Consider the following 19123-nt stretch of genomic DNA (forward strand, 5'->3'; position numbering starts at 1 on the left):
CAAATTGATCCAATGATTAAAAAGTTTGAGAATTATTGCAGTCCAAAGCAGAACATTACAGTAGAAAGGCACAGATTCAACACAAGAATCCAACAAAAGAATGAAACCATTGACCAATATGTAACTGAACTTAAAATGATTGCAACGAACTGCAAATTTGAAAATCTACAGGATGAAATGATTAGCGATAGAATTGTCTGTGGGACTAATTCTGAGAAAGTAAAAGAAAGACTTTTACGAGAAGATCAACTGACATTACAAAAAGCACTGGCTATCTGCAGAACTGACGAAGAATCCAAAAAGCAGATTCAAAGTATGTAAAATGAAGCAGCTGCATCAGAAGTTCATGGTGTGAAAATGAAGAAAAAAAGAAAAGAAAACAGCACAACCAAAGAAAGCGAAAATGTTATAATATATGAAATCAAACTCCAGATTATTCAACTGTCGTAAATGTGGCAAATTACAAGCAAAAGGTAGGTGTCCAGCTATTGAAAAAACTTTTACAGGTGTAGAAAACAGCATCATTTTCTGAAATGCTGCAAGATAAAATGGGTGCATGGTATGCAAAAATGCTCAAGAGGAAGAAACATGTTTAAATTTGTAGGAACAATGACAAAGGAAAACAATGAAATCAGTGACAAAGACGGCTACATCACTCTTCATGGTACTGATGTCAAATTTAAAATTGATACTGGCTCGCAAGTAAACATCATTCCAAATCATATTTTTGAAACAAAGAACATTGACAACGTTGAAGTAAAATCAACCAAGACCCATCTCACAAGCTACTCTGGTGACAAACTAATTGTCATAGGCAAATGCAAATTAAACTACATGAATCAAGAACTTGATTTTTATATCACAAAAATTAAACCAACGACCTATTCTTGGGTTCAAAACATCTCAAGATTTGCACTTAATACAAGTAGTTTACAACGTACACAGGTATAAGGACAATAGTATCGTGAAAGAATTTCCCAGTGTGTTCAAAGATCTAGGATGCCTGAAACAAAAATATCATATTGCAATTGACAAAAATTTGAAACTTGTCATTAATCCACCAAGGACGATTCCTACAGCTTTACAAAAACCACTTAATCAACTTTGGAAGAGATGGAATGGAAAAATGTAATACGGAAAGTAGGTGAACCAACAGAAGGGGTCAATTCATTAGTAGTTGTTGAAAAACCCAAGCCAGGAAAACTACAAATTTGTCTAGATCCAAGAAATTTGAAACAAGCTATCAAGCAAAAGCATTATCTACTTCCTAAGATATAACCACAAGGATGGTTGGATCTAAGGTTTCCTCCAAACTAGATGCCAATCATGGTTACTGGAAAATACCCCTGGAAGAGGAAAGCGAGTTATTAACAACATTTAACACCCCGTTTAGTAGATATTTCTACTCGAGAATTCCTTTTGGCGATAAATCTGTTCATGAAGTGTTCTAGAAATGCATGTCACAGTGTTTTGAGTACCTGCCTGTGGTGGAGACTGATACAGATGACATAAACGTATGGGGAACTTCAAAGGAAGATCATGATGGCAAACTGAAAAATGTTTAAAGAGATGCCAGGAAATAAATCTGAGACTGAATTTGGAAAAAAGCCAATCTGGATTAACAGATGAGTGCTACGTGGGAAACATGCTGACATCATGAGGTATTAAACCTGACCCAGAAAAAGTAATAGCAATGACAGAAATGCACGCTCCAACAGACCAAAAAAGGAATTGAAAGATTGCTGGATACAGTCAACTACCTAGCGAAATTTATCCCAAATATGTCCACAGTGACACAGCCAATCAAAGCACATTGAAAAGTGAGACTGGATTTGTTTGGGGAAACAACACAGAAAAAAAACATGCATTTGAAGAGATCAAACAGATTCTAAGCAAAGAACCTGTGTTGAAATACTTCGATGTTAAAAAGCCTGTCGTTGTGAGTTGTGATCCATCAAAATCAGGACTTGGAGCAATGTTAATGCATTCAGGCAAACCCATAGCATTTGCATCAAGGTCTTTGACATATGCCGAAACAAGGTATGCACAGATCGAAAAAGAATGGCTTGCTGGGTTATTTGGTCTTGATTGTTATTGTTATTGTTGTGGGGTTTAACGCCATTTTTCAGCACAAGATAGACTATACATGGCGGCCAGTATTAATGGTGGAGGAAGAACCCAGGAAAACCCCGGAAAGAACCACCGACCCACGAGAAGCTACTAGCAAGCTTTCTCACATACCCACATTGGCTGAATCCGAGATTCAAACCCACGCAGACAGAGGTGAGATGGCAGTGATTCGTAACGGAGAGTGTTTTAGACCACTCAGCCACTCGGGGCCCCTATTTGGTCTTGAAAGATTTATTCAATATACTTATAGTCGTCAAGTACAAGCTGAATTGGATCATAAACGTCTGAAATCGATCCTCAATAAATCTCTATCTGCCGCACTGCCTAGACTGCAGAGAATGCTTTTAAGACTGCAGAAGTACAGTTTTGACTTAACGTATTGTCCAGGAAAATGGTCAATTGTCGAGAGCATATAGATAGACAAACACATATGAGATGAACATGGATAGTGAAATTGAGTGTTATGTGCACATGATCATGTCAAATATACAGATTGCAGATGCGCAGTTAGAAGCAATAAAGAATTGAACAAAACGTGATGATAAAATGACCAAATTATGGGAAATGATTCAAAAGGGATGGCCAAATGATAAACACCTCATACCTTTTGAAATCAGAAATGTCTGGAACTGCAAAGATGAACATTTTAGAAATAGATGGATTAGTTCTAAAACAAGAGAAGATTGTAATACCAGATGCTCTTCAAAAAAATGCTAAAAGAGTTGTACAAAGGTCATATGGGCACTGAGAAGACAAAGCAAAGAGCAAGACACATTATGTATTGGCCTGGTATGAATGTACAGATTGCAGACACCACATCAAATTGTTCTACTTGCCAGGAATATATAAAGTCAAATAAAAAAGAACGATTGTTGTCTACAGGGCCTGCTGCACCATGGGAAATAGTTGGAACAGATTTATTTATGTGGAATAATTACAGCTATGTCTTCATAATTGACTATTGCTCCAGATATTTTGAAGTGCCAAGTTTTAAAATACACAAGCAAGTACAGTAGTCACACACACGAAGTCAGTATTTGCAAGATATGGAATACCACGAGAAGTAAGGAGTGATAATAGACAACAGTTCCAGTGGCATCACTCAGGGGGGTGCAGGGGTGCAGACCACACCGGGTGAAACCATCAGAAGGGGTGACATCAAAATGACTGTGTATAAAAAATTAGCATTTTGGTGCAGGAAGTAGGTCCATGGGGTGACACCATGAGTTACTGCACATGACTGTCTATACAATTTTTGAATTTTTTTTGCAGATAGGAGGTCCGTGGGGGTAACACCATGAGTTATCGCACTGGGTGACACCAACCCTGATGATGCCACTGCACAGTTCTCCTCAAAAGAATATGTTCAGTTTGCAAAAACCTGGGGATTCAAACACACTACGTCAAATTCCAAGTATCCACAGTCTAATGGATTAGCAGAAAACTATTCAAACTGTCAAAGGAATTTCCAATAAGGCAAAGATGGAAAAGATCCATATTTATCGATATTGGAGTATCGAAATACACCAATTGACGATATAGGATCTCCGGCACAAACACTGACGAGTTGAAGACTCCGATCGACTTTACCTACTACCACCATGCAGCTATGTCTGTGAGTTATAAAAGAAAGAAGCCTAAAGTGGAAACTGGGTGAAAAGCAAAATCAGCAAAAGAAACAGTATAGCAGAACAGCTAAAGAGCTTCCAAAACCTGACTTCTGGAGTCAAAGTAAGAATCAGAAGACAAGATCTCTGGAAACCAGCAGTAGTCATCAGAAAAAGTAGCACTCCAAGGTCATACAATGTGAAAACCCAGGATGGTACTATATACAGGAGAAACCTAAGACATCTGTTACAAAGAAAAGAGACATTAGCAGAGATATATGATAAATACGAAGATACTAACAAGGAAGGAGGTCATTGAACTGAATGACAAGATGCCATTAGTCATCAATGAGCCAAACCAGACAGGAGAGATTCAAACAAGGAGTGGACCTCTAATAAAAAAGCCTGCAAGATACAGAGATTCTGTTATGTGAACTTGATAATTTTTCTGAATAACATTGTCCTGTGAATATTAGAAAATGGAAGTGGTTAAGGGCATAATAATACATCTGTTTTATCACATCAGTTTATATGCAGTGATAACAAATGGACTGAAGAACAAAATATTAGGACTATAGATTTATGTGGTAATGCCAATATATCACCTTGTATTTGTTTTCAAGTGTGTAAGAAAGAATGTGAATCTCAGAGGGCTAGAACTTAATTTTAACTACAATTAGTACAACTCTTGAAATATGTATTCATATGCAAAACAGAACTTTGTCAAGTTTGAATAGATTTAAGTTCATCTTAAATCTTCACTTTGTAACACAGAACAGTAAATTTATTTGTTCATGTTACTAAACATATTGGTTTTGCTACTTTCTGTTACTTAGTTCAAGAAAATAGAGCCATAACAATCAGCTGATTGGTTGTTGTTGTTGTTGTTGTTGTAGGGTTTAACGTGATTTTTCAGCACACAATAGGCTAAACATGGCAGCCAGTATTAATGGTGGAGGAAGAACCCGAGAAAACCAAAAAAAGAACCACCGACCCACGAGAAGCTACTGGCAAACTTTCTCACACACCCACATTGGCCGAATCCGAGACTCGAACCCACACAGACATAAGTGAGATGGCAGTGATCCGTAACGGAGAGCACTTTAGACCACTCGGCCACTTGGGGCCCCTCAGCTGATTGGAAAGTCTGACTAACCCCTAGACTGGAGAGATGACAGCTTGATTCAATGTCATTTATATTTTGTACATAATAAACACATTTGCAATAGTTGTGTTTTCATGATGTGCATTCAAAGATGCATTATTAATTTTGCCAGCCATTTTTAGTTTAATCATTTGATTATGCCAGAAAAATTGTGTATCAATAAATTTTATCTCGTGCAATATGAGATTAGCATCAGACAAAATGCATAAAGATTCTCATAAGGAAGTTACAAATCCTCCTATAGACCTGTGACATACCTCAGTGCAATTCAAAACTGGTGTTATTTTCCAATGATTCAATCAAACCGATTTAGCAACTTAATGTCATTATAATCCTCACACAGAAAATTTTGACAAATATGACTTTTTTGTGGAAGAAAAAATTTACATTTGAGAAAATATCGTAAATACATCTTGCATTGTTTGACTATTTGAATATCTCTTTCATTATGAACCTGTGAAAGACTTTCAAGCAACCCTCATATTATGCATTCTGAATGTTTAAATCCATGACTTAATCTGAGTTAGCCATCAATTGAGCAACTCAATTTATGGAAATAAAACTTATTTCCTAATTAACAAGCAAACAAGAGTCCCATGAAGGAAACGATATTATATTTGCTAAAAGGAATTAGAGGAATTTAAAAAAAGACCATTTCTTCCTTTTAACTGAAGAGTGTTAAAACCTTGTCAGATATTCTTCCATATTATCTGCAGTGGTGGACATAATGGATTTCGGATTAGCACTATTTTCATAGCAAACCAAGCAGACACCATTAGAAGTTTATTGGTACAACCCATGTTAATATAACCACCCATTATGGGTGAGTCATTATCACGGAATAAGGCAAGAAAATAATTCGGTTTTGCATTAAACAATGACAATGTATATTTGATTTTTGCCAATGCATACAGCGTTAACTAGAGCAGCTTGTTTTATTACCTTGACATAGTTACTAAATGAGGCTGATGCCCATGTTTCTCAACATGCACAGGTACTTTACCCCTGGGTCTTGAACATCTTGGGGGTTTTTTTTATAGTATAAATAGTAAGGTTTTACTACAAGCAGTACATTATCGCTTAGATCTTGTCACGGAGTGTCGGTTTGGAACCACAAAACTACAGCCATAGGGGTAAGTGACTACTGTTAAAATAATTTTGATTTCCTTGTACATTTATGCTTTTCAGTGTGTTCGTGACATACTCATTTTATTATTATCGTAAATTTCATAAAGCTTCGATAGATAAAATAACCACGTTTAACAGACATTTCACTGTTAGAATTTATTCCTTTTCATGTGTAGGACTCAGAGCAGAAAGTCACACGTAGAGTGCGGGTTTAATGTATTCTTTTTTCGTTTGTATAAACCATTAGGGACATTGATATAATATAATGGACTATAGGCATTTGTAGAGTGGATATGTATCCATTTCATATACATGTATTTGAGTATTTTGAGTATTTTGTGTGATAGCGTATTTCGTATTATATGCTACCAGTTTCATCTATTTGTAGCTGAAACTGGTGGAGGGGGAAGTGTAGGTGAACCAGACTTGAACTGGTGGGAGGCGTTGTTGTGCCAGACTGAAATTAGAGGGATAGTAGTTGAGCCAGATGAAACTGGTTGAGCCTGTATGAATCTGGGAAGTTGAACCAAAGTGGAACTGTGATATTTTGTGTTGGTTTTTTTTCGTTCAAAGTGGGACGTTGAACCAGAGTGCACCCGGCGTAGGTCAGAACTATGATATTTTGTTTTGTTTTCATTTTATATAGTATATCGATTGTATGAACTGACATCATCATTATCACTGGAATTTCAGCACTGTGCCGTCATCATCTCAATCCTCGTCATATCATTAGATACATATATATAGATATTTCTTTCTTTTGTGAATGTGTGTGTAGGGTGTGTGCGAGAGTAGGGTACTGCAGAGATTATTTCATTTATTGTTTATGTGTCATCATCTTATCATACAATGCACAAGTCCTGTCATTCACACACATTGTGTTTGTGTTATTCATTTAGTCCAAAGCCCACTCGGTTTCAATTCTGTTACAGTCATGACAACAAGATATTTCTGCATAGTGGCCTGTCGCAGTTGCACCCCAACTTATACACAAAAAAAGTTAGTCTATATGGGATTTCTTCCGGGTCAGTTTTCTTGGATCAAGACCTTTAGTGACAACCCAATGTTGACGATCATTCAGATCCTGGTAGGCAACTGAAGGAACAAGACCATTAAATAGGGTATCTGCATTCAAAGGAGCAGCCATCAGCAGATTCTTGCTTTGCTAATAAGATTTAATAAAACCTTTGAAGCATCCAGCACAACATCCCTGCAGAGGTGGAATAACTCAAAGTGACACAAACATGGAGTGTCTTGATGTCTTGGCAAGTGCTTCTAACAAGTATTTCAGAGAAAGAGAAGTAGACAAATATTTTACTTGTTTTGAAAAAGTTGCTGAAAATTTGAAATGGCCTAGGGACCATTGGACTCAATTATTACAATATGTACAGTTATGGAATGAATCTTAAGGGGATATAAGTTAGTCTCTGAAGCTTATTGGCAAAAATTCAGAAATTATAAAAAGAAGCTGGACAAACTCATTTTGAATTTGCTAGAGAAAAAGAGCAGTTATTTGATAGATGGTGCTTCACCAAGAAAGTTGAACAAGATTATGAAAGTCTCAAACAACTTGCATTACTTGAAGAGTTCAAGAACTGTCTCCATAGTGAAATTAATACTTATTTTGATGAGCATCAGACTGAAACCTTGAAGAATGCTACTCGTGCTGCTGATGAGTATTCTTTAACTAATAAAGTTCCTTTTGTAAATAAGACTTCCACTAAACATTCTTCTGGCAGAAAAGTATTTCAGCCCAATACAAGCCCTTCTAAATCTCAAACTGTCACAACTTCTAAAAATCAAACTTCAGATAAGCTTAATCAAAGATCCTTGTCTCTTCTACGTGTAACTATTGCAAGAAGAAAGGACACGTTATTTCTGATTGCTACAAATTGAAAACTAGACATCAGAATCAAGACAGACCTATCCAAATGCTCTTATTTCAAAGAGGTCAAGGTGACTGTCATATACTGAAAGCAATACATTTGTTGGGTCTAATATACCACAGTCTGATTTTATTACAGAGAATTATGAGCCCTTGATAATGAAGGATTCTGTATCACTTTTGGGTGATTCAGCCAATCCTATCCCTATTAATATTTTAAGGGACACAGGAGCTTCTCAGAGTCTTTTATTGTCAGGTACTTTGCCTTTTACTGAGAAGTCTTCTTCTAATGAAAGTGTTATTATTCTGGGAGTAGAGTGCGGCTTTGTTAATGTTCCTCTCCATTGTGTAAATTTGTCATCAGACTTAGTCTCAGGACCCATAACAGTCAGAAAAGTGCTTTACCCATTGAGGGCATTTCATTTATTACTATGCAACAACCTAGCTGAGGGCAAGGTTGTGGTTAATCCACTTGTAACTGACAAGCCTTGTTTGAATCAGAAAGTCGATCCAATTGAAAAAGAATTCCCTGATTTATAACCAGCTTGTGCAGTTACCAGAGCTGGGGCAAAGAAAGCTTTTGAGAATGATGTTGATAAGAAAAGTATTCCTTTAACTGACACATGTAAAGATCAGGCTTTTGATGAGGTGACACACTCCTTGTTTGGATCAATCAAAAGCTATTGATCACAGTGATCCTCTTTTAACTACTCATTCTCTTTATTCTAATCAGGGTGACAAACAAAAATCACTTGTCATCAAACTGGAGAATGATCCTGAAATATCATGTTTCTTTCAAAGGGCCATTAGAGAAACTGAAGGTACTGAAGTTCCTGTCTGTTATTTCATTACAAATGGAATTCTTATGAGAAAATGGAGACCTTCCAAGGTACCTGCTGGTGAGGAGGGGTCAGTGAACTATCAAATTGTAGTTCCAAAATCTTACAGACAGGAAATATTTAGTCTGGCCCATGAAACTCCTTTGGCTGGTCATTTAGGAATTAATAAGACTTATCACAAGATCTTGACTCACTTTTATTGGCCAAAAATCAAAAGTGATGTTTGTAAATACTGTAGATCTTGTCATACTTGTCAAATGGTAGGAAAACCCAGTCAGAAGATACCTAAGGCTCATCTGCAACCTATTCCTGCATTTGACGAACCATTTAGTAGAATTATGGTAGATTGTTTTGGTCCCTTACCTAAGGCCAAGTCAGGTAACTAATACTTGTTGACCATGTTGTGTGCATCAACAAGGTTTCCAGAGGCAATTCCTTTGAGGAATATTAAAGCTAAAACAATAGTAAAAGCTTTGATAAAATCTATACTCAATTTGGCCATCCCAAATCTGATCAATCTGGTCAAGGGTCAAATTTTATGTCTGGAATTGTCCAGCCAATTATGCTTCGAATTTGGCATCCAGCAATTCAAATCAAAAGTGAATTTATGGTTTGACAGAACTACAATGGAGAGAACTTTTGAGTCTAGTAATAGAGTTCTGTCACTCTTGCTCATTCTTCAAAGTTTTCTTCAGTTTAGGTTTTACGACCCTTACAAAGTTAAGTGTGTGATTTGTGTGATTTAGATTTGTAACGTAGCTTTAACAATTTACCAGTCGAATCGCAATGATGTCTGCAGTATGGCAGTTTAAGGTGATGTCTAGCACTGGGGCATCATGCCACAGACATGTAGCATGATGTCCCACACAATCACATTATCCTGACACCAGGCCAACCCACAACCTCCCGCATCCAGTGCGGATGCTCTAACCCTTAGGCCACTGGAGCAGTCTACAAAAATAAGAAGAAAATGAATGAGTTAAATTATAATGATAGTACTCCTGTGATCTAAATAATTTAAAGGAGTACCCGTATATTAGGAGAGATAGCCGGGTTAAACATGCAATTAATTTAGTTGTACCTGTCCCACCCCGGGGCCCCGAGTGGCCGAGTGGTCTAAAGCACTCTACATTACGGATCACTGCCATTTCACATATGTCTGCGTGGGTTTGAGTCTCGGATTCGGCTAATGTGGGTATGTGAGAAACTTGCCAGTAGCTTCTCGTGGGTCAGTGGTTCTTTCCGGGGTTTTCATGGGTTCTTCCTCCACCATTAATACTGGCTGCCATGTATAGCCTATATTATGCTGAAAAATGATGTTAAACCCCACAACAACAACAACATCCTGTCCCACCCCATGAAGATTTAAGTGAAGGAATACCATCAGACTCAACTGATTTTGGAGTGAAAAATCCTTGGAACTCCGAAATTATGAATGATCTGGACCAGAAACTTTTATATTTGCAACAACAAGAAAGAAATTAACTTAAACAGTTATTATTTGAATATGAACACTTATTTCCAGATGTTCCTACAAGAACAAACAAAATTTTCCATGATGTTGAAATTGTAAATTCCAAACCAGTGAAACAACACCCATACAGGATGAACCCTCTCAAACAGGAATACTTGAAAAAGAAATTCGGTATTTGCTGGAGAATGATTTCATAGAGCCCAGTAAAAGTGACTGGAGTTCACCACGTATACTTGTTCCAAAACCAGATAAAACTTTTTGCATGTGCACTGATTATAGGCAGGTGAACAGTGTGACAAAAGCAGATTCATTCCCATTACCAAGAACAGACAGCTGTATTGATAAGATTGGAAATACCAAGTACATCACCAAATTTGACTTTATCATTATAAAGTGATGCCATTTGGGATGAAAGGTTCGCAAAGTACTTTTCAGAGTCTAATGAATATGATCACCTCTGGTCTAGATAATTGTGATGCTTACATCAATGATGTCCTCATCTACGACACCTGGAAAGAACATTTAGCAACAATTCGGGGATTCTTTGACAGACTTATATGATACAAGTCGGACAATTAATTTATCCAAAAGCGAATTCTGCCGTGCTAGTGTAATATTTCTAGGACATGTCATGGGACATGGACAAGTTAAACCTATAGATGTTAAGATCAAGGCTATCTCTGAATTCCCTGTACCTGTTAGTAAAAAGCAACTGATGCGATTTTTAGGTATGGCTGGATACTACTGGAAATTTTGTTCCAACTTTTCCATAATTGCTGAACCCCTGACAAATTTATTAAGCAAGAAAAGTAAGTTTCTTTTGGACTGAAAAATGTCAGGTTTTTAATAATTAAAAGCCATACTTAAAAGTGCACCAGTTCTTACAACTCCAAATTTCAACCAAACATTTGAGCTATCTCTTGATACAAGTGATGTTGGGGTTATAGCAGTATTGATTCAAGAAGATGAAAATGGTGTTGATCATCCAGTGTGCTATTTTTCTAAGAAATTAAATAAGCCTCAAAGAAATTACTCAACAATCGAGAAGGAATATTTGGCTTTGATATTGACATTACAACATTTTGAAGTTTACATTAGTTCAGTTCTTTCTTTGATTAATGTATTAAGTGACCACAACCCCCTTACTTTCATCAGCAAGATGATGTGATGTGATGTGATTTGGATTTTTAACGTAGCTTTAACAATTTTTCAGTCATATCGCTACGATGTCTGCAATGTGGCAGTTTATAGTGATGTCTAGCACTGGGGCATCATGCCGCAGACATGTAGCATGATGTCCCACCCAGTCACATTATCCTGACACCGGGCCGACCAGTCCTAACACTAACCTCTTAATGCTGAGCGCCAAGCGAGGCAGCTGTTAGTACCGTTTTTGTAAGTCTTTGGTATGACTCGGCCGGGGATCGAACCCACGACCTCCCGCTCAGCAAGTTGAAAAATAAAAATCATAGACTATGAAGGTTGAGTTTGTTGTTATAGGAATATGACAATGACATCAGGCACATCAAGAGAAAAGATAATTTAATAGCAGATGCACTTTCCCATGTACAGAAATGTATTATTTCATGTACACTGTGTATAATTTATGAGTTCTTATGTTTTTCAACCTCATATATAATTAATCTATTATTTAAAAAAAAGCTTTATTATCAAAACCTTTCTTTTCTTTTATGGAAGGAAGTGTCAGGTATGTTTGATTTAATTTATATTTGATTTAATTTAATTGTTTGTTTGGAAGTTTTAACTTTTTTTATGCCATTACATGTTATAGTAATGTAATTTTGTTTACTGGAATTTGACATTTTCCAGAAATGAATTTGACCTGTTTTTTCGAAAAACAACTAATAACAGAACTGTGTATTCTAAAGCTCACCTAGTTTCTGACATTGATTGCAAATCAAGTAAACAACTTTTTTATTATTCATTCATAATGTGGGATAGATAAGAGTGATATTGAGGCTGAATGCGAGTACATGATGTTAAGCATTTGAAGCTTGAAAGTGATCACATTACCCTCATGCAACTCACTAAGACTGTATAATCGTTTTCTTGAAATGAACCAGCCAGTTGGGCTTTTACCTTTGACAGTGAAAAGAGTTTTTTGGATTCTAAGAGATTAATTCTTTTCCCTAGGAATATTAAGTGCTCATATAGAATTCTTGGACAAAGACATTTATTGAAATTTTATTCGGAATTCAAACACCATATTATTTTCTGTGGTTCAAAATAGAACAGCTGACACTTCAGTGCTATACAGGCTACAGTGTACATCATCGCCTTCCATTTTGGATTTCATCAGGACTCAAACTCTATTAGAAACATTTCATTACTAAGACTAATAATTTATAATGCTTGGATTATTTTTGGATTTGATTCTTAAAACTGTAAATTCTTTTCCTCATTATTATCTTGTTTTTCTAGGGAAATACATTATTTGTTAAATTTTACAAAGCAAGTTGTCTTCATTCTTTTCTTGCTACTGTTTAATAGAGCCTAAACACATAACATTCAATTTTATGAAAATCATCTCCTGGCATATTTTAGGGGTTCTTGAGAAAAAAATATAAATATAATTAAATCCCAAAAAGTCAATATTACTCCTTGAATTGCTAATGTCAAAATAACTTGAGCATAGCTACTGTTCAAGTGATTATGGGACTACTCAGCCCAGAGCCGAGTCAGCTCACTAACGTTAATGGCCCATAATGAATCAAGACTACCAAAATCTGCCTCTTTACATGCTCTGCCCATTATTTACTCCTAGGTTTATATAATATAACAGTAATGTGGATGTAATGTCCTTTGAAAGTGATCATGTAATATTTTCTAAAATCTTTGAATGTTTCTTTATGTTTACTGCATCTGTCTAAAATAGTTAATATCCAGTCAAAGTGCACGCCATACCAGTCATGTTGACAAACGGTATCGACTAATTCATTAATAAGTGTAATTTCTAAACATACCTTTAAATGGTGAACAACAACTAATATTTAATTTAATCTGAGTAAGTGCACCTACAAGACCATGCTGTTAAGGATTCCATAGTGCAGTAACAGAGAATAAGCAATAAAGAGCACACAGCAATATGATGAAATTATAAGAATATGTTAATTAAATTCTCCTTCTAATCTTAAAACAAATTACTGAATAACCAGGAGAATTTTTCGCAGAGACATTGTGTTTTTAACATTTCTAAGAAAACAATAATACATGCGGATTGCCAACATTTGAAAATTCCAGGATCTTTCCCTGCCAAAGTTGAAAGAAGAAGGATATTTATTGCCTTACTTATTATGTCATTATTTCTACTTTATAAATCTTTAACCTGGTGACAATCCTATCAAAACTAGCATCTGCCTTTAAAAAAAAAATTAATAATTGAACATATTCAACAAAATTTTTCCATAAACAATTGATTTCCTGAAAATAGTCATTCAACTGATATAATAAAGACAATGGCTGAATTTCAATTTTGTAGTCCTTACAATAAATAGCAAACAATGTCAGCTTATTTATAAGTTAAATCACTGATTTGAAACGGACCGGCTTTGTTATCGGCTGACTTTGACAGTCATAATTTCTAAATTAAACTGTACTGAGCAAATCTGTAAAGGTCCAACTTTGTTATGGGCTGACTCTCAAATGGGTCTAGTTCTACAATGCAAGACATCAATCCTGATCTTTATATTCTTGGGAGACCTCATAAACAAAAATATCTGGGGAGATGTCTTACATGGTAGGACTTGAATAGGCCAAGAGCTCCAGACATCCGTTTGAGCTATTGTTAATTATCATAAAATGTTGGAATAACAATGTAACTAAGGGGTGCTTCAGTCGAGCTGAGCACCACCATCTTGCTGTTTTTTACCAGAGAGGGTACCCCTCTTTATGGAGCTCCCATTCTTTTAACTCTGAATAATTTCACAAATAGTGTTTTATTTTATGTCATATCCTGTGCAAAGGAAATCATTTGGCTTGACTTTTTAAACTACTTGTTATTGTTAAGAAATTGATATGGCCCAGAGAAAATTTTCCTCAAAAATCCACAAAATGTGTGGATCAGGGAGGGTTTCACGCAGAAGAGGTTTCATTTATCAAAATATGGAATGTGTCAAGAACATTTTGGTACTTACCTTCATTTCGTGGGAATAGAGCTGTATTATAACATACCCTGTCTCATCTTTAACCAGAAACGCGTGTCAGTTTTCTCCCTTGATCAGCTGGTAGAGGTAGCAACCATGAAGTCTGATGTTGTATCAATAAGTATAACGAAATCTGTGACAACATGAAATCACCTTATCTGTACAATAAATATACATACATTTACAGTACAGATAAGCTGATTTATTGTAAGGTATTTAACTGATAAAACACCCAGACTCCTTTGGTAGCAAATACTCACATTCGCCAAAATTTCCTTTGATATACCACATACATTTGTAAATTATGCCTCAAGAACAGTCTGGTTATATTCTCAAGTGATTGTTTCATGAATTAACCACACAAAAAAAACATTACTAGATTTAAATTCAATAGATACTCTGTACAAAAAAATGCTCACTTTTTGGAGATATTTTTTGCAGGCAATAAAATAAGCTGTTTGTACATGCTATGAGCATAAACCATGAAAAGGAGTATATTTTATTTGCTAATTTGCTATTTCTACTCTTCTGAACTTCTCAAAAATGCCATAATTATGAACCTGAGATGAAATTTTAAATCTGGCCTGTTACCCCTATAATTTATAGTATAAAATGTTCAGCTTTCATAAACTCAGCGGCTAGCGATGTTAAAACAATATAAATATATTTATAGAACATGCATTTTTGACTTTTTCATTTTAGAAAAAGCAAATAAAGTTATCTGAAGTATACTCCAACACTGTATATCATGGGCTCTATATTATCACAGGCAAACTGGATTTTCCGATTAATTATGGACACTTGCCGTCTAACGGTTGTTTACTATGTAAAACCGTAGCCAGTAAGGACGAAGTATCTTAAAGTACAATTTCCCCTAAACTATTAACATTTTTATAAGTTGACAATGAAAAAGAATGAACATCACTTTTTTGTAAAGTGCATGCATTGCCGTCGACCATCATATACAATACTCCAGTCAAACATGCTATACCTGCATTGGCTTTGAGAACAAAATATACTCAATCCGATGTTTGATGATCATAGGCCATATACCAATGGTGATATACATGTCTTTACAAGGATAAGCTTGGAGGTGGACCAAAATTGACAATGTTGCTTATGATTATACTTATCGTACATAAATAAGAATACAATAACACTTAAACTTGATTGAAATCAATATGTCAACAAAAATTAGAAAAAGAAAATTATAAATAATAGTTTTCTTGATATATTTATATTTCTTTGCAAAATGCATTTAAAATTCATATAATGTTAAATAATATTTGTTTTAAATTTGTAATGTTGTTATTCATGGATTTCCACTCTAATTACATTTGTAGGTTCGATTCGATCATTGGATCCTTTCATTTTTTTGTTAAAATATTCTGCCAGCGCAAGTGTAGACATTCCTTCTTATAGGTAAGTTGCAATTTATGTTTATTATAATACGTGTGTGCTACCATACCTAAGTTAGGTAAATACCACGATAATATAGAGTTGTTCCCCCATATTACGTTAATCTGGGGCAGCCACCATAAGCTGTTTTATTTACATTTATGCACTTTGATTTACACAGATTTTGTGTAGGAACAGAAAGAGGGAAGTCAAAGAAACTTTACAAATTATAAGTAAGCAGCAAAAGCAAAACAGTTTTGATATGTACCACCAAGAATATTAAGTACCACAATAAAACAGTGTTCCAGGCTATAGTCCTAAAATCTAAAGTATCAGGGTTGACGCCCTACGTTGCAGCACATGGGTTCATTACAAAGAAAATTAGGGGTATCCATCAGTGAATCAAGAGATCGGAGGTCTAACCTGTAACAATATATATATATATATATATATATATATATATATATATATATATATATATATATACCACTATGCTGGCAAATTCTGTGCATCGGGTAATTCTGTGAAATGATACATCATTTCTGTAAACATTGAATCATGTGTTCTTTTGGGTCAAAAATCCATTTGGTATCAAGAAAGAATGATCATACTTTAATTAAGAAAAATTATATTTATAAAGTGTACAAAAATATCACACATTATTTAAAAGGTGGAAATATTTACCATTAGAAAATTCTGCATTTTAATCTAAATTTCCAATTTTGCAAGTTGTCCCACCAATACAAAATTGACTGCTACTGCTCCGGTGGCCTAATGGTTAGAGCACCCACCTTGGGTGCACGGGGTCGTGGGCTCGATCCATGGCCAAGTCATACCAAAGACTTCCAAAAATGGTACTAACTAAGAAGTTAGTGTTAGCACTGGTCTGCCTGATGTCAGGATAATGTAACTGGGACATCATGCTATATGTCTGCCACATGATGCCCCGGTGTTAGACATCACTATAAACTGTTGCACTGTGGACATAGTGATATGACTGAAAAATTGTTAAAGCTACGTTAAAAATCCAAAACACAGACATACTCAAGAAATTACCGACATATAGTCTTTTTATAAATTCTTTAGTAATTATACCCCATAAACAAGACTTTGTAATCACATTACATCCTATTCATTGTTGTTTCTCTTCCACATAATTGCTCATTTTTTTTATAAAATGTTGAACTTAACTAATTTTTTTACAAGATCGGTTTAGTTTGGTTAATATATTTTGCCATTTATTGGCATTGCTGCGTTGAATTTTGTAAAACTTGCTGACATAATTACTCGACTGAACTACTAACAGAAACAGTTCAAAGTAATGCACTGAGTTTCTATAGCCCGATGGATAAACATTACATCTTTTCAAAGCTGTGCGTATAATAGGCCAACATATCGCGAGTCTTGAAAATACGGGGGTGGAATCCCATGCCTCCAAAATTAATATTATTTTGAATTGTTACAGGTTAGACCTTCCATCCTTTGATTCATTGACGGATACTCGTAATTTTTTTTTTTTTTTTTTTAAACGAATCCCTGTGGTTGCAGGACTACCCGAAGATTAACGATACCAGCCTCGAAAATATATAATACCTAACGAGAGATTATTTGCTTGCACTCACAAATATTTTCCACTGCCTCCGAAACAGATCTTCTTGCCAACAAAATAATTGCACAGAAAAACAGACTGGCCACAAGCAAAGCATCAAGTCGGAATGGTTCAATCATTTTCAAACAACAAACTATTTACAATTTCAGCCATCTGGCTATTTTCAAAACTACGCTATGAGTCGCGCCCCTTTCCGCTTGTTTAAATAACGTGCCAAACGAGCAGACGCCCGGAAATAATAAACTCGACGAGTTATATGAATGAAGAAGAATAGAAATGAAACAAATCGCTCTTTCTTCACATTATATTAATAAAAACATTTTGCTGAAAGAGTTATGGATGAACAAAAATATTGTAATTAACATATACCAAGATATAACGTGTTTCTATGAAAGAACTGTAAAATATATCTCATCTTTCAACAGAGATGACACCACCATTTTTTTTACGTTGTCTCTTTATTTTAATTATTAGAAGGTCCACAAGATTATCAAAACAAAGACGTATGATACTCTGTTGAATTCAATCTTAAATTTTACATGGCCCCAATTTAATTTTCTTATATTCACACACACACACACACACACACACACACACACGTGTGTGTGTGTGTGTGTGTGTGTGTGTGTGTGATCATTTTTGATCATTAATCATTGTACCTTTTATTATTTAACGTTTTTCTTGTGTGTGTGTGTGTGTGTGTGTGTGTGTTATTTAGCACTAATAGTATATAGTACACTGTACATGATAAACACAGATTCTAAATAAATCAAACAGTAGTATTATGACCAATATGAATAGACAAAAAAAAAAATGTACTGCATGAGCCCTAATTTCACAAGCTTTGTCAGTGTTACCAGTTTTACTGTTTGTCAATAATAATATACAAAAATAATTATATCTTGCAAATAAATGAGCGGCTCTAAAAAATATTGTACTTACTTCATTATATATAACAACACCGTTATCACGCGTACATTCGGAGTTTTGTTTCACTGAATGCATATTTGAACTGCTCAACGCAAATGAGAAATAATGAGAAATATCATATTTTCAGCAAATGTTAATGTCACATTTAAATCCTGGACGAAACTTAATATTTCATACCGTCTGAATCAGCCCATGATTCGGGCTGAATAAACCTGGCCCGAATGAGTTACGATCCGAATCAGCCTGCTACCGGACCCTTTTTTTTTCAATAATATAAACGAGAACTTTCAATATTGTTCTGATATATTATTACTATAATTCATTGTTCCTGCAAGTCATAAGTAAATAGTTAAATGTTCTTGTATTAAATTATTATTACTTTTTTTTCTTTCTTTTAGGGTCACCAAACAGATGCCCCCCTCCCCCCATTTGTCAAAAAAAAAGAGAAAAAGTGTTTTATGTGTATGTGTGTCCCCTATAGGTATGTTGTTTGTTTCTTTTTATAAAAAGAATTTTGATCAAAAATTTATTTCATTAAATTTTTGATGGGGTATTTGTGATTTCCTTTTGTTATCTATAGGGTTGTTCATCCGAGTCAAGTTTCCTAGCTCGAATTCGCTCCCCTAGTTCATGATTGTGACCAAAGTCTGATGTTTGCTATATGTGTAATGCTATTATGTGGATGCAATATGTATACTATATCTATATAGTTTCCGTGTTGAGACAGCAGTATCGGTCAAATTTCCCCAGTTTTCCTTAGTACCAGTTCTTTATTTTATGGGTTAATTTACTTTA

General features: G+C 35.2%; 1 protein-coding gene across 3 annotated transcripts in view; it reads right to left on the minus strand.

Annotated features, from left to right (window-relative positions):
* The window catches only part of LOC149794777 (uncharacterized), a 48353-nt gene extending 30764 nt beyond the window's left edge, over positions 1-17589 (minus strand). For all 3 annotated transcript variants that reach the window (XM_089964423.1, XM_089964424.1, XM_089964422.1), the window contains exon 1: positions 17412-17589. In XM_089964423.1, coding sequence (XP_089820549.1) covers positions 17412-17517 — 106 coding nt within the window. In that variant the 5' untranslated portion in view covers positions 17518-17589. The remainder of the gene's footprint in view (positions 1-17411) is intronic.
* Between the last annotated feature and the right edge of the window lie 1534 nt (positions 17590-19123).

Source organism: Sinohyriopsis cumingii, chromosome 7, assembly GCF_028554795.1.
Source record: "Sinohyriopsis cumingii isolate HCF-2022 chromosome 7, ASM2855479v2, whole genome shotgun sequence".
Lineage (NCBI taxonomy): Eukaryota > Metazoa > Mollusca > Bivalvia > Unionida > Unionidae > Sinohyriopsis > Sinohyriopsis cumingii.